The 24,533-nt window shown below is 43.7% G+C and overlaps 1 protein-coding gene across 1 annotated transcript; it reads left to right on the forward strand.

Annotated features, from left to right (window-relative positions):
* Positions 1-443: 443 nt before the first annotated feature.
* LOC138749834 (dehydrogenase/reductase SDR family member 13-like) lies at positions 444-23,293 on the forward strand. The gene is made up of 5 exons (XM_069911761.1): positions 444-803; positions 1,214-1,332; positions 3,410-3,533; positions 6,782-7,093; positions 19,404-23,293. Exons 1-5 carry the CDS (start codon positions 677-679, stop codon positions 19,667-19,669), a joined length of 948 nt encoding a protein of 315 aa, XP_069767862.1. The 5' UTR covers positions 444-676; the 3' UTR covers positions 19,670-23,293.
* The last annotated feature ends 1,240 nt before the right edge of the window (positions 23,294-24,533 follow it).

Below are 24,533 nucleotides of genomic sequence, written 5' to 3' on the forward strand. Positions count from 1 at the left end.
GGGGGGGGGGGAGAAAATGACACTGTGTATATTCAAGAGGAAAATGTTTGTGTGTATTTTCGTCAGTATGGTTCATAGTATTAAAAATGAGGTACGATTGAAACAGTGGTTTTCAACCTTTTTCTTTCCACCCACCTACCTCCTTAAGGAATCCCTTATTAATCACAGAGCACTTATGTCATTGGGAAGACTTAAAATGGTATGTGAGTGGAAAGAAAAAGGTTGGGAACCACTCGGGACGAAAAGTAGTAACCCCTTTTAAGCTTAGAAATCTCTTACCATTCACTGCTGAGCTAGCACCAGGTGCAGATCAGGTCTATAAAAACACGAAACCTCCCCAGAGTGATTAAAATGGACTTTGAAGGCAGTAGAGATGTTGCAAATTAGATTTCCCCCCCCCCCCAAAAAACAGAAGGAAGGGAAAATGAAAGATAAGGCGGCAAAAGCTGAGAAGAAACAATGGACCGACGTTGAGAGGAGGGGAGGGAAAAGTTTCGGAGGCAAAATTCCAAATGCGGTCCGGAAGAGGGCAGTTGTTCCCTTTGGCCGGAGCCCAGAGGGACGAGGCGGCGCTTTGTTGGGGGAGAATCTCCGCTCAGTGGAGCGAGTTGCGAGCGCGGCGGCGGCGGTACCCACTCGGGCTTCTCTCAGCGAGGAGCCTCTCGTTCCAGTCGCCATGGTCACATGGATGGTCGGCTCAGCACTGGCAGTCGCCGTTTACATTGTAACCTACTACAGTCTCCTGAAAGGGACCTCGTGTCGGAGCGACACTTCGCTGAAAGGCAAGACGGCGATTGTTACAGGTACGACTGGGTCCTCGGGTGGGGGGGGGGGGTGGCGGGGAACAGGTGGGAGGTGGGGGGGGACACAGGCGGGGGGGGACACAGGCGGGGGGGACACAGGCGGGGGGTGGGGGGGGGACACAGGCGGGGGGTGGGGGGGGGGACACAGGCGGGGGGTGGGGGGGGGACACAGGCGGGGGGTGGGGGGGGGACACAGGCGGGGGGTGGGGGGGGACACAGGCGGGGGGTGGGGGGGGACACAGGCGGGGGGTGGCGGGGGGGACACAGGCGGGGGGTGGGGGGGGGACACAGGCGGGGGGTGGGGGGGGGACACAGGCGGGGGGTGGGGGGGGACACAGGCGGGGGGTGGGGGGGTCACTTTCCCTCTCCCCTTCAGCTCACTCCTGTTCCGTTTGCCCTTTCTGTGTTAGGTGGGAACACGGGGCTCGGGAAGGTGACGGCGCTCGACCTGGCTCGACGGGGAGCCCGGGTCATCTTGGCTTGCAGGAGCAAGGAGCGAGCCGAGCCGGCGGTCTTCGACATCAGGAAGGTAATGGCCCGACCGACCTTCGCGGCTGCAGTTTTATTTAGTAGAAAATTAGAGTTGTATCTCTCTGCAGGGAGAAATCCCAAATCGCTAGTAAAGAAAGGAGTTGCAGGGAAATGGTAAACAGGTGAGCACGTAATTCCCTGGAACGGTGAATGATCGAGGTATTCAAAATTATGAGGCGGATAGCTCGAGTAAATGTGGATGAAGAGGGAGGGAGAGTTGGTTGCTAGGCATTGAGGCGAGACCCCCATCAAAAAAAGTTCAGGAGACCCCTGTTTCTGTGCTCTAATGTTGTGGTAAGCAGCATTTGCACTTAATCCTTTGAACTCCAGCCATTTCTAACCTATTCAATCTATTGGCATGGGACTCCAGATCCAACTCTCTGATATGATCAGGGAGCTTTCAGCACCCGAGAACCTTGGGAGCCCTTCTTAGCCAAGCGCCCTCTTGAATCCTGGTGCCCATGACCTGCTTCCCATGAGCCGATCTTCAGCACCCCCTGTGAGTCCTTTGTTGCTAAGTCCAGAGGTCCCCAAAGACTAGCAATGATAGATATGCACCACAAGACAGGGTTACTTCAACAAAAATAGTTTTTAATTGTATTTGAACAAGAAAACAGATTTAAACTTTAACTTATTACTTTACCTACCCTCTTACACTAAGTGCAGGTGTGTGTAATGTATATTTAAGATTGGAAAAGTTCTTTGGGCCACAGTCCAATCTCACTGGTTGCAGGCAATTCTTGGACAGTGCACAGAAATTAGCATTAACGAAGTTTTTTAATAATAATGATCTGAGTGAGCAGGGTGATGCAGAGTAATCTGCCAATGTCTCGAAGTTCCCTTGGCTGCTGCCGGCAAACTTTTGTGCACTTTTGCTGTGGGCAGTGTTTGACTTTGTGGAACTCTCTGGCTTTAATGATCTACAGGTTCTCCTTTATGTCCAGGAGGAAGTGACTGCCTGCCTGGCAGTGATACCAAAGGATTGGCTCTGCTCCCTCTTATCCAAACCATGCTCAGCAGAGAAAAGGAGGATATCAAATCCTGCAAAGATGCAAAACAAAACCCATAAAATTAGCTGTAGTTTGGCCCATGGCCAGAGAAGAATAATTGGGCACTGACTCGGCTTTTGTCAAATGATAAATGGTCTTGATGATTTTCTCAGTTAATCTGACAGAGACTGCTCCAGGAGGTGAAGAAGGTTGGATGTGGGTATTGAGGGCTGCAGTGTCCATGGAACAATAACCCAATGGTTGATATTGTCTGAAGAAGAGTAGAGGTGTGGAAGTGAACAGAATTAACGAGGCTGAACAATAAGAGTAATAAAAGGGAACTCAGTGGGTCTTGCAGCATCCTTTGGAAGTAAAGAAACATAACTGATGTTGGGGCCTGAGTCCTTCTTCATGGTATACCAGAATTTCTATTTTTACTTCATTTGCAGCGAATGCAGAAGTTTGTGTTTCACCGCACGTTCAACAGCCCAGAAACTGCTTCTTTAGTCATGGCGACCGAGCTGGTCCCACTTTCTCTGCGTTTGGCCCATATCCTTCTCGGTGCTTCTTATCCATTATACCAGTGGTTTTCAAACTTCTTCTTTACACTCACATACCACTTTAAGTAATCCCTATGCCATAGGTTCTCTGTGATTGAAAACCACAGTTTTAATGGTACCTAATTGGTTCTGTGCACGGTTACATAACTCCAAAGGAAATAGGCCAGTGAACATTTTTCTCAAGCAAAATATTTCAGTCACGATTGGGTCCAGTAGTTGTTCTCAATCTTCCCTTCTCACTCACATTTCACCTTGAGCAATCTCTTACTAATCACAGAGCCCCCATAGCATAAGGATTAATGAAGGTGGCATGTGAGTGGAAAGAAAAGGGTTGAAAACCTCTATGCTTTACTTAAAACTCTTCCGCTTCTAAAATGTGTTTTTTAAGTCCATTGAGCATGTGAACCATGACATTTTGATTTGTGCTAGCTGCATAGATGCTTGAAGAAGGTTTTTTTTTCCCCAGTCAGCCCAAGCACTGTAATGTTCAGGATGATTTAACACTAATGTATGTTTACATTTACAGAGAAGCAACAGTAACCAGGTGATCTTCATGCACCTCAATCTTGCATGTCTCAAATCAGTGAGGACTTTTGCAGAGACCTTCCTGAAATCGGAGCCCCGGTTGCATTTGCTCATTAATAATGCAGGCAAGTAACTAGCGCTTAACGCTAAGAACTTCCCACTCTCTCTCATGGCTTCTCAGTAATATTAGTTTGTAGAGATGTTTATTTCATTCTCTTTGTTGTTCTTTGTTGTAAAATGAGCAGCTCAGACTTGCAGAGCCTATAGAGATTAAAACCTTGTGTTTATGATTTACGGTTGTTTTATGACTTTCCCTTTAAGGATTGATTGTTTTTGTAGCATTACCATAGTTACCATGATGTCATCTGTTGTAATATCAAAGCAGACGAGGAACTCATTTTATCTTTTTTGAAGATTTTATATATATATATATATTATATATATATATATATATACAAACACCATACATTTCTCACACACACCATACATTTCTCACACACACCATACATTTCTCACTCACACACACCATACATTTCTCACTCACACACACCATACATTTCTCACTCACACACACCATACATTTCTCACTCACACACACACCATACATTTCTCACTCACACACACCATACATTTCTCACTCACACACACACCATACATTTCTCACTCACACACACACCATACATTTCTCACTCACACACACACCATACATTTCTCACTCACACACACACCATACATTTCTCACTCACACACACACCATACATTTCTCACTCACACACACACCATACATTTCTCACTCACACACACACCATACATTTCTCACTCACACACACACCATACATTTCTCACTCACACACACACACACACACACACACACACACACACACACACACACACACACACACACACACACACACACACACACACACACACACACACACACACACACACACACACTCCTGCTGTATTTCTCTTTGAGTGTTGGATCTTGCAGAAGCCTGAGCTAATGTTTTTACTCTGGCCATCTTCATAGCATGTTATTCCTCAATCTCTAGTCTTTTCTCTCTTTTATAATTTTTTTTGTTCTTATTGCTGAATCTTCATTTCAGCTTCCATATCTTCGAAAGCTTGTTTTTTCTTGAACCACTGACATTGTGCACAGATAACAGCCTAGTCTGCTTGCACCTTACCACGCACATGAAACTGGACTTGCTCTAGATGCCTTTGAAGATCTTCCTACACTCATAACTTTGGAAATACTTTCATCAGGATTCATATCTGAACATTCAGATACTGCTGATTGAATCTCTATCTTCAGCATTTCGCTCGGTACAGCACCAGTGGGATTTTGCAACGTGCATTCACCTGTTCCAGTTCCACTGACCTCTAAGTCAGTGAATGAGGTCTGCCGTGACTTAACGGAGTCTTCTTCCTGCTTGGTAGTTGAAGCCATTTCTTCGCTGGTCACTGACTCCAACCTTCTGCCAAGCATTGTCAGTCTGCCTTGCTGGCTCAACTCACGATCAAACAATTCTTTGAGAGAAGCTGTTTGCTCATGACACTTTTCCATTTTGGCTTCTTCACACTGCAGCTTTTCTTCTGGCTTCTTGGAACTGTAAACAAATTTTTATTTTGTGTGGTCCCTTTAAGAGTATTGGATGGGGTGGGGGAAAGAATGAGCAGGAGGACCAAAAGACAACAGGTGTTAATTGGGTATGGATAGGAGGTCAGGAGAGGAAAGGTGAGAATTGATCAGCGAGGGGAGCGTTTGGCTCTGAATGTAGAGAGAGGGAAAAGGAGAAAGAAAGACAGCTGGAGGAAAGGAGATGGGGGGGGGGGGGGGTTGGGTAATGGTCTTGTTGAGCCGAGGGGCCTGTTTCCATTGTGACCCGATCAAAATGATCAGTTCGAGCCTGACCTTTGTCATGTCTTTACAATTACACCGCCTAAAAGTTTGTATCTACATTCATCACCTTCCCCAAAAGTAATCCACAGAAATTTCAGCTCATTCATTGAAGACATCTTACAAACATTCTGCGAAAGGAAGGGCAGAAGCTTCGGGCGGGGGAAGAAAGTGAAGCTCCCCATTATCCATGCCTGTGCTCTAGTAGATGTGGATAAGCTGGTCAGCCTCTGCCCCATGCATCCAATACATTTGCACAGGCCAGCATCTTTGCCACACTTGATCAAAAATTCTGCAAGGTGAACACTAAGAGCCACGAAATGAAGTCGATCAAAGACGTATGTAAAATAACTAATCAAATTCTCTTAAGTCATTCAGTTGGATGAGAAACTACAATTCACAAAATTAAAATTTGGGATGGTCAGTTGGATGAGAAACTACAATTCACAAAATTAAAATTTGGGATGGTTAGTGTAGCTATTAGTGACACACTATGACAGGGCCAGCGGCCAGGGTTCCAATACGGCGCTGTCTAAATTGTATATTCTCCTTGTGTCTGTGTAGGTTTCCTCCCACCCTTCAAAACGTACAGGGTTGAAGGTGAATTTGGGTGGCATGGATTTAAATGATCGGAATTGGCTTCTACTGTGCAGTGAATAACATTTTTTTTAAATGCTGGGATTGCTCACTAGGCAGGCAACATCTGAACTGTTGAAAAGTCATCAGCCTGAAACATTCTCTCAGTTTCTTTCTCAGTGGAAGCTCCCCGATGTATTTTAATTCTGATTTCTATCATTTTTATTTTTAGACCAGCAGTGGGTAGTGGGCTGGGAGTTGTGATATGTTGGGTTTTCTGAACCGACTCGCTGGGCACTCCATTACCGTCCAACTTTGTCAGGGACCATGCGGACATGTGCACTGCAACTTGTTAGTGGTTCTGCGAACTGCTGGCTGCCCATCACGCAGTGTTCTGCCCCTCAGTCCGTCACCCCACATTACAGTGTGGACTAGTTTCATCTCACGGTCCGTCACTCTTGGTATGGAGTGGCCCAGTGTTCCGTCTCACGGTCCAACACTCTCGGTATGGAGCGGCCCAGTGTTCCGTCTCACGGTCCATCACTCTCGGTACGGAGCGGCCCAGTGTTCCATTCACGGGCCATCACTCTCTGTACTGAGTGGCCCAGTGTTCCGTCTCATGGTCCATCACTCTCAGTATGGAATGGCCCAGTGTTCTGTCTCACGGGCCATCACTCTCTGTACAGAGTGGCTCAGTGTTCCATCTCACGGTCCATCCATCACTCTCGGTATAGAGTGACCCAGTGTTCCATCTCATGGGCAATTACTCTCTGTACAGAGTGGCCCAGTGTTTCATCTCGCGGTCTATCAATCTCTGTACAGAGTGGCCCAGTGTTCCGTCTCATGGTCCACCCTCCATACAAAATTGAGGAGTAATGGTAATGTTTTTACTTGCAGGCACCGGATCAAATGGCCAGACCGCTGATGGATTCAACCTGGCCTGGGGTGTGAACCACTTGGGGCACTTTCTTTTAACCAACCTGCTGTTGGACCGGCTGAAGCAGTGTGCTCCCAGTCGCATTGTTGTTGTCTCTTCTGTGGCATATTGTTTGGGCAAAGTAGATTTCAACCACTTAAATGCACCTGGTGAAAACTCGATCAGTGCGATATGGAATTATAGTATCAGCAAGCTCTGCAACATACTTTTTGCCAGAGAACTTGCCAATCGCTTGGAGGGAACAAATGTCACAAGCTACTCTGTTCATCCAGGTGAGCAGGAAATTATTCAAATCTTCAACGTGAATTGAGAAACTTAATTTTTTTTAAAAAGTTCAATTTCAAATTTAGACAAAGATGACAGTAATGGCCCTTTGGGCTCACGAGCCCAGTTACACCCAATCAACCTATGTGGCCCAGTTTGTTTTTTTTTTAATTAAAGGGTGGGAGGAAACCTGACCCCCCCCCCCCCCCCCCCGGAGGAAACCCATGTAGACACTGGGGAGAAAATCGTCACAGAGTGGGATTCGAGCCCTGGTCCCGATCGCTGGTGCTGTGACAGCATTGCGCTAACCTTGGCGGGGGTTCAGATGTCTGAAATCCTCCTCCTCTGGTAATTCTCCTCTTTTATGGGGCAGTGCATGGATCCTGTTTTATTTCTGTTGGTCCCATATGCAAATCATGTCCTAAACACACCCAAGTGCTGGAGGAAGTCAGCCGGTCTTTTCAGCATATTATCGCCAATGTTTCGGGCCTGAGGCCTTCAAGGAAAAAAATCAGAAAGGACAGAAGCAGGAGATATCAGAAAGTCTCAGAATTCAAACAGTGGGGGAGGGATCCAGACCCACAAAAGGTGTTCATTGGATGTGATCAGGGACCAGGTAGAATTGATCACGTCCGTCCGTGCAAAAGGAGACAGGGAATGGAGAGACTATGGGGGAGGGAGGGGGTAAACGGAAGCCAGAGAAGTCGATGTTCATGCCATCTGGTTGAAGGGTGCACAATCAGAAGATGAGGTGTTGTTTCTCCAATTCACGGGTGGTCTCAGTCTGGTCGTACATGAGGCCATGGACAGACATGTTGGCAAAGGAATGGAATGGAAAATTGAAATAGATGGCCGCTGTTGCAACGGATGAGCCGAGGTGCTCAACAAAGCGACCTCCTTATCAACAGCTCCTCCAGCATTGTCCACAGTTCGGTACCTGGAGTGGAGCAGGGTTCATCTCAGGCCCAAAATAGAGAGACTTCTCCACGTGGCGGACTTTATAGTACAGTAAGCTGGAGGATCCCGGCCCAGGTAAACGCTAGCTGATTAAAGGGGCCAGTGGTCAGGTATGCTTGAATGGGCGGGCAGATTCCAACCTTGATGGGCAGGGTTGTGATGTCTGACTAGGTACTTGTTGGTAGGGTCATGTGACAGATGAGATTTTTCACATGACACCTCCTTTCCTTGAAATAGCTACAATTGTGGCTTTTCGGTCAGAGTGAGATAGTGCACGGCAGACTAACAGAAATGGGGACAATAAAATAAACTAGATGTGGGGCTGGGAGTCTTTTCTGCTCATCTGATTCACCATGTGTCAGAATGTCCTTGTAGAAGGAGAGTCCAAAACATTAGTAATTAGAGGAATGTAAAACAGTAAAACCTGGGATATCTGGCACCTACCAACCTCCATAGGTGCCGGATAAATGAATTTCCCGGTTGCCTGACACTGCGTGTTGTGTGAATGGAGAACTAATGGCGAGCCACACCAATTTTAAACTTGAGTTTTTTTTAACCATTTATTTTCCTCTTTTTAATTTGCTGGTTGCTTGAAGCTGCCAGTTACATGAATTCTGGATAACGGATTTTACTGTACCTGGCTTACATTCCAGGTCACTGCTTGTGTGTTTATTCCTGATTTAATTTCCCTTCTGCCTTTGCTCTTTCCCTCTGGGATGGACGCAAGGAACAGACATTGTCATTTCTTCATGTAGAGGTGCTGACGCAGAGGGAGTGAGCTATGTTAGCATCTACATGCTCCTAATTGTATGGTTATCAGTCCCTTCCTTCATTTCATTGAACATCGTAGTCAAAAGGAGGACAGTTATCCCATCGGCTCTCCTTTGAAGGTGCTCTCTAGAATGCATCAGAAACCCAACCACCTGCTTGTTGCCTTTCAAATTAATTCTCCTCGTGTCTCATTACCTTAAGAGTCCTGGGGAACCTGTCACTTCTCTATATTATACCATTCTTCTGAGACCAGTGGCATATGATCTGCTGGCTTAGCCTTGGCTGTAGTGAAACGTGGCCAGGCAATGAGTTAATATTGGTGACACACTAATTCATTAGTCAGTCACACTTCCATAGTCTGGACGCTGCTCCAAGTCAGCATCTATTGCCTGTCATTTATTCGCCTTGCGAGGGTGGTGGCAAGCTGCCGAATGCGAGTGGCCTGCAGGGTCCTTGTGGAATCAACCACAAGGTGGTTGGATCTGCAAACACCATGGGCCAGACTGGGTAAGGACTTGCTCCCCAAAAGGAATTGGTGGACCAGATGGGCTCTTGCGATGATCCAATTGGTATTTTTGTGGCCATTGCTGATGTAAATTGCATCGCATGAAGGTGTTTTCACATTCTACAGATGTTGTGATGGGATTTGAACTCTGGTCTCTGAATTGTTAGACCAGGTTTCAGGTAACGCAAGAATTATTGGCTGATGCACTGAAGGCATTTCTAGTGTGACTTGATTTTCTAGAACACTGTGTATGCATTGTTTTATGCCTACTCGAATAATATGAGTATTCCTTCTCCCTTGGGTGCTGCCTCCTCCATATATCCAAAAGTTTCATTTCCTGCATTGATTTAACCATAAATTTGGCCACTTTATTCTTTTTGCGAGTCTTTTGTCCAGTTTTATCCAACATTGGATCCAAATTAAGGTTAAAATCCCCTCCTATCAAAATATTCCCCTGCGTATCTACAATCTTCAAAAAAATATCTTGCATAAACTTTTGATCCTCTTCATTAGGTGCATATATATTGACCAAATTCCAAAATTCTGAATATATCTGACACTTTATCATTACATATCTCCTGCTAGATCTATTATTTACTCCTCTATTTTGATTGGTACATTTTTATTAATTTATATAGCTACACCTCTAGCTTTTGAATTATATGATGCTGCCGTTACGTGCCCTACCCAGTCTCTCCTTAATTTATTATGTTCCACTTCCGTTAGATGCGTTTCCTGCACAAATGCTATGACTATTTTTTTCTTTTTTCAGGTAATTTAATGGCATATTTTGTTTAATTTGGTTATGTATTCCATTAATATTTATAGTCATATAATTCACATGGCCTGTTTACACCTTATTTCCGCTTCCTCGCCACCACCATCCCCCTTTTCCCCATTTTCATCTCTGTTTTCCCTTTTTAAACTCAATGTATGACAACAAATTTAAAACATAAAATACTTCAACTCCCACATCCAATATTCCCTTAGACCCAAATGTCCCCCCCCCCTCCCCGTCCCCCCACTCTCTGAGTTGCCCCTTATCCCTTGTCGGGCAACCACAACTCCCCTCTCCATTTGGATTGCGAACGCGCTCGCAAGCGTCAACTGATTTCGCAGTGACGGTTATTCTCTCCCACCCAACACCCCCCCAGAAAAGGCTTTTTTTTCCCCACATATAACAAAGCTCACCCTCCTTTCTTCCCTTCTCTTTCCCTTCTTTAGTTCTTGCATATACATTATTTTTACATCTTTATATGTATTTAATTGCTGTTCTTCATTCTTGTTACATCTCTTCATCTCTCCTTCTGTCCTGCAGGCATTCTGCAAATTCTCGTGCTTCCTCCGGATCCGAGAACAGTCTGTTTTGCTCCCCAGGGATAAATATTTTAAGCACAGCTGGATATCTTAACATAAATTTATAACCTTTTTTCCATAGGATCGATTTTGCTGTATTAAACTCCTTCCTCTTCTTTAACAGTTCAAAACTTATGTCTGGGTAAAAAAAAATTTTTTGACCCTTTTATTCCAATGGTTTTTTGTCTTCTCTAATTTTATTCCTTGCCCGCTCCAGTATATTTTCTCTTGTCATTTTTCTCAAACATTTTACTAAAACTGATCTTGGTTTTTGATGTGCCTGTGGTTTCTGAGCTAGTGTTCTGTGTGCCCTTTCTATTTCCATTCCTTCCTGTATTTCTGTCATTCCCAGGACCTTTGGGATCCATTCTTTTATACATTCCTTCATATCTGTGCCTTCTTCATCTTCCTTTAGGCCCACTATCTTTATATTGTTTCGCCTACTATAATTTTCCATCATATCAATTTTCTGAGATAACAACTCTTGTGATTCTAATTTTTTTGGTCACTTTCTTCCAATTTTCTTCTTCATTTACTTCTATTTCTACAGCCATTTCTCGGTCTTCCACATTTTCTACTCTTTTCCCCATTTCTGTCATGACCAGCTCCATTCTATTCACTTTTTCTTCTGTACTTTTCATTTTTCTTTTCATTTCACTAAATTCTAATGTCAACCATACTTTTTTTTTCATTTTTTTTATTTTTCACACCATAAATCACATTAGCCATGATATACACTATTTCTTTTTCACACATATACAGTGACTTTTTCTCCCCCCCCCCCTTTCCTCCCAAACCACCCCCCCACCCCGCCCTCTCATCCATTTTAGGTATACAATCTAGGTTGCATTAAGCCAGTCAGACAATGTTGTCATTCAACAAAATTACACCAGAAATTCTACTGAGTCCATTCTTTTCTTTCCTTCTCCTTCCATCCACTTAGGTAATGTTTGTCCCCGGTAGGTTTTCGCTATTGTATTTAATGTAAGGCTCCTATACTTGTTCAAATATTTCAATATTATTTCTTAACCAATATGTTATTTTTTCTAATGGAATACATTTATTCATTTAAATTTGGTAGTTTCTTCCTTTTAATTTGGTTATGTATTCCATTTATATTTAAAGACATATAGTTCAGCGTAGCCCTTTTATATTTTGTTTATCTTCTCTTTCCGTTTTTCCATCATTACCTTTCCTCCTTTTCCATTTCTGTTTTCTTATTTTCAACTCTTTATAAGACAACATTCCTACAACATCCAACATTTTCCTTATTCTCCTATTTCTATCTTATTTATCCCCAATCTCCCCTTCACCTCCTGAGTTGTCCTTTATCCCTTGTCGGACAACCACATCTCCCCTCTCCATTTGGATTTGCGAATCCACTCGCAAGTGTCAACTGATTTTGCAGTGACCGCTATTTCCCCCCACCCCGCCTCCCCCAGAAAAGATTTCACTTTTCATATGTCACAAAGGTCACTCTTTTAATTCCCTCCTTATTCTCTCTATTCCATTACCTTCCCTTATTAATTCTTGTCTATACTATCTATATTTTCCTCTAAGTACAGATACATTCACGTATGCACATTGTCTCTATTCACTCTTATACCTCTTTACCCGCATACATATCAATCGTGATCATTTTTACTCTCATTACCCGTCTTCATCCCTCAGTCTATTTTTGTCTTTACCCACATACATATCAATCGTGATCATTTCAACTCTCATTACCCGTCTTCCTCCCTCAGTCTATTTTTGTAATTGTTCTGCAAATTTTCGTGCTTCTTCTGGATCCGAGAATAGTCTGTTTTGTTGTCCTGGAATAAATATTTTCAATACCGCTGGATGCTTTAGTATAAATTTATACCCTTTCTTCCATAAAATCGCCTTTGCTGTATTGAACTCTTTTCTCTTCTTTAGGAGTTCAAAACTTATATCTGGATAAATGAAGATTTTTTTCCCTTTATACTCCAGTGGTTTGTTGCCCTCTCTTACTTTTTCCATTGTCTTCTCCAGTACCTTTTCTCTTGTAGTATATCTTAGGAATTTTACTACAATAGATCTTGGTTTTTGTTGTGGTTGTGGTTTAGAGGCCAATACTCTATGTGCCCTTTCTATTTCCAATTCTTGCTGTAGTTCTGGACATCCTAGGGTCTTAGGGATCCACTCTTTTATAAACTCCCTCATATTCTTGCCTTCTTCATCTTCCTTAAGGCCCACTATCTTTATGTTATTTCTTCTGTTATGGTTTTCCATTGTATCTATTTTTTGAGCTAGTAGTTCTTGTGTCTCTTTAGTTTTTTTATTAGATTTCTCCAATTTCTTTTTTAAGTCTTCTACCTCCATTTCTGCTGCTACTGCCCGCTCTTCCATCTTGTCCATTTTTTTTCCCATTTCTGTTAAGGTCATCTCCATTTTATTTATTTTCTCTTCTGTATTGTTTATTCTTTTTCTTAAATCCTTAAATTCCTGTGTTTGCCATTCTTTAAATGACTCCATGTATCCTTTAATAAGAGCAAGTATATCCTTTACCTTGCCTTTCTTTTCTTCTTCTATTTCCCTGTACTCTTCCTCTTCCTCTTCTTCTTCCTCTGGGTTGACCATCTGTTGTTTCTTAGGTGCCCTTTCCTCCTCTTCTTTCTTGTTTCTATTGTCTTCTGTGGTCTCTTCTTGCTGCAGGTGTTCTGCAGCTGTCGTTGCCGGCTGTGGAGATCGACTCCCCAGCTGGTCCCCCCTCCCGTCGGTGTGTTTTTTTTCATTCGCGTCGCGCATGCGCGAAGTATCGCGCATGCGCGGTTGCGCACTTTTACTCGGCTCTGCGAGCCATTTTTGTAGTCCATTATTTACTGACCTGAGGGAGCGGGTTTCTCTCTCCGCAGCGGGCCTCTTCGGACAGTTAAGGCCTTCACCTTTTTCCTCCTTTGTCTTCTCTTCCTCTCTTCTTACCGTTGCTTTCGATTTTTCTTTTTTTGTCGCCATCTTCTTTCCACCTTTATACTAACTTTTCTGTAACTTTTATTTCTGTGCCTTTGTGTTTTCTCTTGTTTTTCCCGACTTTTCTGGAGAGGGCTGGAGTTCACCGTCCGGCCACTACTCCATCACGTGACTCCTCCCCAACCATTCTTTTAATGCTCTCATTTGTTCTTGAAAATTTTTTTTATCTATATTCTGTCCATCTGTTTTACCTTCTAATTCTCTGTGCAGATCTTGGTCTTCTTCCTCTTCTTCTGTGTCTGGACCTGTGTTTGTGTCTTCTTCTCTTCCTTGTATCTGTGTCTCTTCTGACTTTCCTGATGAGTTGCTTGTCTCACTTTGCTGGGCTTCTTGCTGGGCTTCTTGCTGGGCTTCTTGCTGGGCTTCTTGCTGGGCTTCTTGCTGGGCTTCTTGCTGGGCTTCTTGCTGGGCTTCTTGCTGGGCTTCTTGCTGGGCTTCTTGCTGGGCTTCTTGCTGGGCTTCTTGCTGGGCTTCTTGCTGGGCTTCTTGCTGGGCTTCTTGCTGGGCTTCTTGCTGGGCTTCTTGCTGGGCTTCTTGCTGGGCTTCTTGCTGGGCTTCTTGCTGGGCTTCTTGCTGGGCTTCTTGCTGGGCTTCTTGCTGGGCTTCTTGCTGGGCTTCTTGCTGGGCTTCTTGCTGGGCTTCTTGCTGGGCTTCTTGCTGTTGGTCTTCTGGGCTACTCATCTGTTGGGCCTCCTGCTGCTGCTCTTCTTTCCTTTCACTCCTTTTCCTGTCACTTTCCTCTTCTTCCAGCTGAGAGCCCTGGTGTTGGGCATCCCTCAGCTGGTCGAGTTGTGTTTGCCTGCTCCTCAGCTGAGCACCCCTCCCGTCGGTGTTCTCCTTCTCCTTAGTAAGCGCACTGCGCACTTTTGTCTCAGAGAGCCATTTTTGCAGTCCAACGGTCGGGGGGGGGTCGGGGGGGGGGGGTGGGGGGGGATGACTCTGCGGGCTCTTCACCAACTTTGGAGAACAGGCTCTCTTCTCCACGACGGCTCCCTGTTTCTTCATGCAGGTAAGGCCTTCTCCTTTCTCTTCTGGCGTCTTCTCTTTTTTTCCCTTTGATTTTGCTTTTTCCTTCTTGGGAGCCATTTTCTTTCTTTTCTCTACAACTTTATCTTTTATTTGTTATGTTTTGTATTTCTTGAACTTTGTATTTTCTTCACTTTATTTCTTCTTCTCTGGAGAGGGCTGGTATTCCCCTGCCGGCCACTACTCCATCACGTGACTCCTCTCGTGTATATATTGTTGGGCAGATATGTTGGGCAGTCTTCACAAGATAAAATCAATAATTCAGAGGTTTGAAAGAGCCTAAATCAAATCAAGGAAAATCAGACCGAGGGGGGAAAAAAAATAATTTTCATCTCCTTTTGATTTTGCCTTTGGTTTAACTTTCAAAGTACAGTAAAACCCCTGTTATCTGGAATTCAAGCAATCGGCAAAATAAATGAGGCGGATAAATAAAAATGTAAATAAAAGTTTAAAATTGTAAAAGTGAATGTTCTCCGAAGTCACCCATAAACCTTTGGTGAAGATGGGAGCAAATATTCAGCCAGCGGAGGGCCTGGGCTGTGCTTTGCTTGTAGCAGCTGTTTCTACAGAGTTGTGTTTGAATAAAATGGCATCGTCCAGGATGAAGAGCTGGTTGATGCCGTTCGCTGATGGGGTAACTCTCTTAAAGTGTCTCCTTATCCCTGCTTTGTAAGAATCTTTGTGTTTATTAGTATTATGAAGTATGTTAGTGCTTTATCTATAAACCTGCGGGAGGTGGTGTTAATTATGATGGCGGCACGATTAGCCTGGTGGTTATCACAGCGCTGTTACAGCACCAGTGACCTGGGTTCGAATTTAAATGTTTTAAGTTACGGGATTTACTTCCCAAACATGAGATCAGGTATCAGGTTCAGTGGGTTCACAGAGAGATGGGTCTGGACACAAATGTTACAATCAAAGGTAACTTAAATGAACACATGGGAGACAAAGGGGAAGACATCAAACAATACTTAATTATTCTACTACTAAATAACTGTTTAGACATTCATATCACTCAGGTGGACTCAAATACCAGTGGCCACCTATCTTCTACATGGTACGAGACAGAAAATATAACAGTGCAAGCAGGCATATCAGGTTCAAGGGACTCCGATACCGGTGGCTCCTTACCATACCACACTCTCCCGCACATGTTCACGCTTCACATAGGACTTTCCAATACGCTCCCAGTTCCCTGTACCAACAGTGGTGGGGCTCTCTGCAAGCACTGATCTATAGTAGTACTACAACTCAACTTGAGTGTAGTGCACACCTTACCCACGACTCCTCCAGCGATGTCCACAGTAGTGCCCAGGTTTGGAGTGATGCCTGGGACTTGGACCAAGAGGCAAAGAGAGAGATGTGGTGAGCAATGACATTTTGTACTATTCTGAGCTGGGCGTCTGGCCAGTGATGACACTGAATCATTTAAATGAGCCAGTGGTAAGGTGTACACTAATGGGTGGCCAGAGTCCAACCTTGATTAGCAGATGACACGACTTCCAAATGAGTCAGGGCAGTCACGTGACCATTCCGGAAACCCACAATGTTCCTGACAGAGGCCACGTGTTCCTCCACGATCCAAATATAAAATCTGATTAAAGTGAACTTTAAATAATTCTGGAGTACATTACTGATTTTTTTTTTCCAAATTACATTTTGCACTGTACTTTGTCTTTTAAACTGTTTATTCCTAATGCTGATGTAATGTTACATACTGTAAAAGTGAGTTAGCAAGCAACTGCTTATCTGGCATCTACCAATCCCTGTAGGTCCTGGATACCGGGCTCTTACTGATTTATCTGCAAACTCAAGCAGAGATTATCTCTTCCACAAAACATTCTCAGTCTCCTAGATTTTCTACAGAATTACTTGTGTTGTTTGATGAATATATTTGTGGTACTGTCGATAGAGTCCAGGTGTTTACTGTCAGAACCAACTTCATTACAAGCTGTGGTCAGCAGGGAGATCTGAGTTTTGATTGATTTTTATACTTTTATCTAGTATTCTCTCTTAACTCGTTCACAATGAATACATAATGCACAAAACAGCTTGTATCTGTGTAGTACATGGATTACCATATTTAGTTATTCCGGCAGAAAGCTCTTCCTAAGATGTATGAAGGTTTTTTTTAAAAAAATCCCATATGTGTAGATAGAAGTCCTTGCCTTGGAGTTTATTGGATGGACTTGATCTTGCACGCTAAGCATAGGCTTTTTTAGTTCATGGCACTTGTTACCACAGGTGGCAACGAGGTCGATGGGTGTATTTAAGACAGAAATTCACAGGTATTTGATTCGTCAGGGCATCAAGGGTTATGGGGAGTGGGGGGGGGGGAGTGATAAAGATCAGCTCACGATTAAATGGCAGAACGAACTCGACAGGCCTTGTGTGATCTTGTGGGCTGCAAGGGCCTGATTTTAAATTTAAAAATTTAAGATACAGAATTCCACACAAGTATATAATTTAATATATTATTGTTTTAAATTTAAATTTTAAAAACTTTCGACATACTGCTCGGGAACAGGCTGTTTCAGCCCACAAGCCCTTGCCTACAAACCCCGATACGTTTTGAACTGTGGGAGAAAAGCAGTTTAAACCTGCTTAAACCTTACTGGCGCAGAATCTCTATTGCGAGGGTCCTGTTTGAGTATACATTCCCTTTTCACTGTCCAAGAACAATAGTGGAGCAAGAATTATCTGGCCTGTCAACCCTGGTCCACGATTCAATAACGGTTGATCTGCTGAGTCCTCAGCTTTCCTGCCTGTTTCCCGATAACCCTTAATCCTGCCACTCAAAAAAAAAAGATGTCCCTCTTAAATACAGTTAATGAGGCTTCACCCACTACTTCATTGGGCAGCCAATTGCACAAGGCACTTTCAGGTGGCCAAAATACCCCGATGTAAAGCTGCATATTATGCAGCTGTCAGGAGGCCACCTGAAAGACCAGGAGACGCACTTTCCAACCCTCCTCCGAGAGGGATAATCGCCGGAGCACTGAAGTCCCCCACTACCCCCCTCCCTGCTGCCCCTGCCCTGACGTCCTGCGCTAGCCGCCTCAGCCCTGACATCCCGAAGGGGCAGAAGCCGGAGTGTGCTCCGAGGTGCCCCCCCATGCAGATGTCCCTTCCTTTCAGGTCGCCAGCTCTGCGCTTTCAGCGTTGCCACCTGAACAACCATTCCACAGGTCTGAATCTACTTCTGCAGGCGCATTCTTGGCGGAGAATGCACCTGAAAGTGGCTACAGATTCACTGCTCTATCGAAGCAGCAGTCCCTCCTCATATGTCCTCAATCAACTCCCTCAAATCTTAAGGCTATGTCCCCTAGCTCTCGTCTCATCTACTAACTTTCTGCCTTCTATTTTATCTGTTCCTTTCATTATGTTGTGTGTTTTTTTTTCCCCCAAAAAAGCTCCCCTCATTGTTCTAAACTCAAGTGAGTACAGTCCTGTGTGACATCCCTCCAAAGGCAAGCTTTGGAGGAGTTGCTCAATGGAGTCACCAAGTGGCTAAAGCCTCAAACTACAGCACAACAACGGTGACCATGAGCGGCAAATAGGAACAGGACATGCTGAAAATAGACCATGTTGAGCAACTGTCTAACAGAAAATAGGAGAAGGGTTAGGCCATTCGGCTAGTCGAGCCTGCTCTGCCAGTCAATGAAATTGTGGCTGATTTGATGATGGGCTCACCTCATCTCCACCTTTTCCCCATATCCCTTAATTCCCTTACAATGTGAAAACCTAGAAAACCTTACTGATTCAATTGGCAGTGAATTACACAGATTCCTTTGGAAAAGTCACCGTCCTCATCTCCGTCCTTAATGACAAATCCAATTTATAAATGGCAGCACAGTTAGTGAAGCGGTTAGCGCAACGAGATGCAGCACCAGTGATTGGGACCGGGGTTTGAATCCCATCATGTCTGTAAGGAGCTTGTACGCTCTCCCCGTGTCTGCGTGGGTTTTCCCGGGAGCTCTGGTTTCCTCCCACTGTTTGAAACGTACCAGGGTTTGTCGGTAATTGGGCGGCACAAGCTCGTGGGCCGAAATAGCCTGTTACCATGCAGTATGTCTAAAATTTAGATTAAAAACTATATATTAAATTGTATGTGGGTGGAATTTAGTATCTTACATTTTTAAATTTAAAATCTTTAATTTTTTAAAATTTAGACATATAGCATGGTAACAGGCCCTTGCGGCCCACAAGATCATGCAAAGTATGAAGTAAGCCAACGACCCGTCAAGTCCGCTCTGCCATTTAATCACTCCCCAGCCTTCTCTCTGTAACCCTTAATGCCCTGACTAATCAAATTCCTGTTATTTTTGTCTTAAATGCACCTAATGACCTCGCTTCCACTGCAGCCACGTTCCACAAACTCACGACCCTGTGAATGAAGACATTTCTCTGCTTTTCCATTGTAAATTGGTGCCATTTTTTAAAAAAAAAACCTGTGCCACCCAATTGACCTACAACCTCCCTATGATTTGAGGGGGGAGCGAAAACCAGAGCACCCGGTTGAAACCCACGAAGACACGAAGCGTACAAACTTCTTACAGACAGTGCTGGATTCAAAACCTGGTCGCTTGTGATGTAACGGCATTGTTCTCACGGTTTCTCCAGCAAAATCAGCTTTATTGTACATGGATCAGTTGAGAAATTTAAAAACTTTTCATCAGAAAATCTGGATTCAATACCTTTCTCTTTCACAGGTTTTGTCAACACTGAAATTTTTCGTGACTTTTCAGTCTTCTTTAAATTCCTGCTATTCCCCATTGCTCTCCTGTTCTCCAAAACTCCTTCCGATGGGGCTCAGACAATCATTTACTGTGCCGTGCAAGAAGGGATCGAGAAGTTCAGTGGCAGGTACTTTGTCGACTGCAAGGTTCGGAAGGTCTTTCCTCATGCACGTGACGACGGAATGGCCAGGAAACTCTGGGATGTCAGTGAAAGGATGGCTGGTCTCTGCAACCATTAACTGGGGAGATTCACCAGTTAATTTCTAAATTCCTGTGATCTCCTTGACAAAATTTAAATACAGCAATGTAACAGGCTGTTTCGGCCCACGAGTCCATACCGCCCAATTTATACCCCTTTAACCTACACCCCCTCGTACGTTTCCTCCTTACAGACAGCGTGGGATTCGAATCTCAGTCCTGATTGCAGGCGCTGTAAAAAGCTTTGCGCAAACTACTACACCAACTGTGTTGCCCCTAATGTAAATGTGAAAATGGAATACTTACAGCTTTTTCTGATTTTTAAACAATCATCTAAATTGTAATGCTGGCCAAATTAAAGGCAGTAATGATCAATCTTTTAAAAATATTTTTAATGATATTTTATGATTTTAAAAAAATTCAACAATATAATTATGAAATGTGCTACAGGGCAAGGGGGAAAAAAAGTTACAATAGTGATTATTGGTACAAATTCTAAAGCACAATCAATAAAATATAACAAAAGAAAAGAAATAATTTCTTAGCCCCTTCCCCTGTGCAATGTTGAGGATTTACATTCGAAAATCCAAGTGGTGCAGCCTTATAGAGACAACACAATGCCAACACTCCAAATCAACCAACTCTAAGGTTATGCCTCATGAACAAGCCCCCATTTAATATTTGAATCAACGACCGCATATCTAAATGTTTCCAGATTTAAACGAGGCATAATATCGCTTCGCCATTCTGCATGTGCAGGTGGAGTGTTATCTTTCCATTTAATCAAAATTGTATGTCTGCCCATCAATGAAGAAAAAGATAGAATATGACTATAGCCTGTATAGGCTTGCAGCATTGGATTGCTCCAAAAAGCCCACAAATGGACAGGCGGGTGCCCCTGGCTGCTCCTTTGATTTGGAGGAAGTGAGACAAGTTAAAGAAGACAAGTTCTGCCAGGCAGAGGAGGAGGGTGGTGATAGGGGGTGACTGGTCAGGTCTCTGGTCCAGAAAGAAGCAAAGTGCTTTAAGACCTTCTGTATGGGGTTTGGAGGTATAAAGGGATTGGACATCCACCGTGAAGAAGAGGCAGTCCAGTTCGGGGAATCTGAAGTCATTGAAGAGAAGGAGGGCACGTGAGATATTGCGGATGGGGAGAGATTAGACCAGTGGAAGATTAACTACCACATGGTCCTCTAGGCTTTCCTTTACTTTGCACCCCCACCCCATCTTTCATTGAATAGAATAAAGTGACATTAAATAACTTGTCCTATGTGTAAAGTACATGTATAAGCTAGAAACTTAATGGTCGCAACAACCCTTTCCAGAAGTGCTTTCATGTAATCACGTTCTGACTGGTATTGTCAAGAAATCAACCACATTCTTCACAAAAACAGTTTGTAGTTAAAGCAGAATGTCTTAAACCTGAGCTTGGAGAATGGCGCAACCAACTTCTGATTATTCTCGCCATTTGGAGCAGTAAAATTTAGACTTAATCATGTAATGTTTCTATTTACTGCCACAATTTTATAGATTTCATAATCCTGGCATTCATGTTGCAACAGGCTTCGCTCCCTGTCTTTAACCAGGGTATGCGCACGTTAACGCCAGCTCGTGACGTAATACTGTCGTGGCAGTTAACGCAATCTCACAGGTGCACTACAAAGTGAAAAAAAATGCAAAAGTACTGAAATATCATCCAAAATACTCATGTGTCCACTCAATTAAACCATTTTTTTCTGCTTTCCAAGCACCTGTTACTGAAGTCTACTCAGCCAAATGGTTAATCCACCGCTGGATTGGGCCAGGGGAGGAAAGATAGTCAGGTTAAGATTAAACTGGGCCAAGAGTAAGCAGAAACAATGGGTCTCCCCGGATGGTTAGGTTTGTGTATCTTGGGTAGAAGGTAGAAACGAGCAGTTTGTGGATGGGAGACAATAGGCCCTTTAATAAAGCAAAAAAATCTGAATGTAAAGGCGGAGATTCTCCACCCTCGTGTGGGAAAACTTGCCTTCAGGAGTGCTTCCCAACTGGCTCCAAGGCGCCGACTCCAAACCCTCTCCAAGGCAGCTGGAACTGTTCTGGGACATGCAGAAGTCGGTCATATGTATGACGTCATGGCACCAGTAGTCACGTCTCCTGAACCAGCTGCCTGCAGGTTGAAAGGGGACATCGGAGCAGGCTTTTCATTTGAAGGCTGATTATGAAAAGGCCTAATGAGGTTGGTGGCCTTTGGGAGAGAGATGACCAGAGGTGGTGAGGTTGTAGATGGTGGTGGAGGCAGTGGCTTTTTTTTTACACAGTATGAACCATATTGACCAAAATACACATAAACATTTCCCTCTTGAATATACACAGTGTCATTTTCTCCCCTCCCTCCTTCCCGCCCCCTTCCCCACCCACTAAACATTCAACATATACAATACAATAAACCCATTAAACAATGTCATCACACAATGAAAATAAACAAGAAAATTGTGTCATTTACTTTTACACACTGGGTCAAGGCAGTGGCTTGATGAGCTGTGGTGGGGTCTTGTGGGAGAGGTAGATCAGAGGAGGTATCTGAGAGTTGTCGTCTGGCTTCAGCAAGGTTGAGGTCAGTGTACAACAGCACCACCCTTGTCTGCGGGATTGATGGTGAGGTTGCGGAGATACTGGAGGGCTATGTTACGTTGACCTGCTGAGTTTCACCAGCATTGTGTTTTTACTCTTTACCATCATATCCATCTCCTCCCTTTTCCCAGTGAATTATTTTTACCCCTTCTTCCAGCGGTTTCTTTACAGGTCATCAGTTGACCAGGCAGGGCTCCCACCCTCAAACACAAGAGTGCATCCAGGTTGGCCCCAGTGTGGCTACACTTGTTACTCCAAACTCTCATGCATTAGGATGCCAATCCTAGTCCCTTTTGAGCTTGTAACAAAACCTGAAGCAAGCAGCACTCTTGGAGGATATGGTGAAGAGATATGGAAGGAATGCACAGAATGCGTGAACATTGGGGCAGAAGTGGTGAGTGAATAATCACAGACAAAACTCCACGTTGGGGTTGGGTGGCACTTAATTTGAACATCTGATGATTGGCTGTGAGAACTTCACAGGGAAATGTAGAATCATGGGGTGTTAGTTTTATTTTTTCTATCCAACACAGAAAGAGGTTACTTTGGCCCCTTCAGTTCCTGCTGGCTCATGGAGATAACCTATTTCCCTCATTAAAATTCTCTGTAACCTATGGGCTGAAACCGGAGCCAAGACTTCACTGGGAGATTTGCATATTTCCACACAGTTGACTTTGAAGATCAGGACTGAACTCAGTTTATTGGAGGTGTGTGCAGGGCACCAGGGTGCTAACTCGATAAAATGTGTGAAGAAAATGCCTTAATCCATTCATGAATCAAACACTAATATTTTTTTAATCCATTCTCTGTTAAACTGACTAATGAATGGATACTGTGGTTGAATAAATAACATGCTTACATGAGCAATGACTATTCCAAGCACTGTGTTTAACAAATGACTACTTTTAAACTGTATTACAAAATAAAATAGTTGTCTGTTGCAGCAGCTATAAATAATAGATATTTTAATAAACACAGGTTAAGAAATTGTACACCTTTTATCTGTCAAAAATGCCTGCAATTTTTGAGAAATAAAACCTGTTTATAAGTTTCACGTTTGTAGGTTTTACTGGGTTTAAAATTCTCCATCCATAAGGCGAGGGAGCAGAATTTGGCCTGTTCTCCCATTCAAATCACAGCTGATCCACTTTTCCTCTCAACCCCATTTTTCTGCCCCCTTCCAATAACCTCTGGCAAGAGCCGATCAACCTCTGCTTCAGATGCATATGGTGACTTGGATTCCACGGGGTGGAGGGGGGGGAGAGGAGTACGTGGTAGCACCCTGAAGAAATTTCTTCTCATCTCTGTTCCAAAGGGGCGTCTCTTTATTCTGAAGTTGTACCCTCTGGCCCTACTTGGGCTTACCTGAGAATTTACGATGGGTTATATTTATAAACCACACTTCCTTTGTATTTTGAGTCGTGCATCTGAACAAAATGTGCAGAATTTCATGTACCTCAAAGTTTTATTTTGATTACTTATATGGCAACTAATATATCCAAAAGTATTTTTCTTGCCTTTGAAAACTTGGAGATTTGAAAATGCGGCAAGCTCAAAGCAATATCAGAAGACTAAGGTTTTGATCCAGAGCTGAGACTAGATATCATTAACCGTTGTCCGTTAACCACCTCCTCCCACCACCATCTTTGTTCCCCTGTCTCCTCTAGCTCGTGTTCTCTCTCCTTTTTGTCTATCACAGAGCCAAAATCAATTCTTACCTTTTGTTGATCTGGACTCCTCCCCCTCCCATTGTTCCCCTTTCTCTCCCCACTCTTTATTTCAGACACCTGTTTCTCTTTGATTCTACCTTGAAGCAGGGCCAGACCCGAAAGGTCGGTAATATAGCTTTGCCTCCTATGGATGCTGCAAGATCAGCTGAGTTTCTCCAGCATTTCTGTGTTTTTACCACAGTCGACATTGGCACATCTTCGTTGTTTTTACTGCAGTGACTGTGGAAGGAACCTTGTACCACTGTCGTATCCGGAGTACGAGAAATATTAGTCATGGTTGTACAAGAACTAGATGCTGCAAGAATGTGCTCGGATCATTTTCACAGCAGTTAGGTCCAATGCCATTACTGCCTTAAAGCAAGTAAATGTAATATTCTTTATTGAGGAGCAGGACAGACAAATGAGGTAAACTGTTGGACTTTTACGTTAAAATTATGGAAACTGCTCTGCTGGCATCCAACACTTGCAAACTAGATTCAGTCAAAGGTGTTTCCTTTTGTAGTGATAGTTCAATAACCTAGTCAAGAGCTGATCAACCGCTGCTTTAGATGCACACAAATGT

Source organism: Narcine bancroftii, chromosome 14 (assembly GCF_036971445.1).
Source record: "Narcine bancroftii isolate sNarBan1 chromosome 14, sNarBan1.hap1, whole genome shotgun sequence".
Lineage (NCBI taxonomy): Eukaryota > Metazoa > Chordata > Chondrichthyes > Torpediniformes > Narcinidae > Narcine > Narcine bancroftii.

What these genes read in the sequence shown, in the direction of transcription:
- LOC138749834 (XM_069911761.1), top strand. Translation starts at nt 677, where the DNA reads ATGGTCACATGGATGGTCGGCTCAGCACTGGCAGTCGCCGTTTACATT. An exon ending in CAAGACGGCGATTGTTACAG is followed by an intron (nt 804 to 1,213) that starts GTACGACTGGGT and finishes TTTCTGTGTTAG; the next exon opens with GTGGGAACACGGGGCTCGGG. An exon ending in AAGCTACTCTGTTCATCCAG is followed by an intron (nt 7,094 to 19,403) that starts GTGAGCAGGAAA and finishes TCTCTTTCACAG; the next exon opens with GTTTTGTCAACACTGAAATT.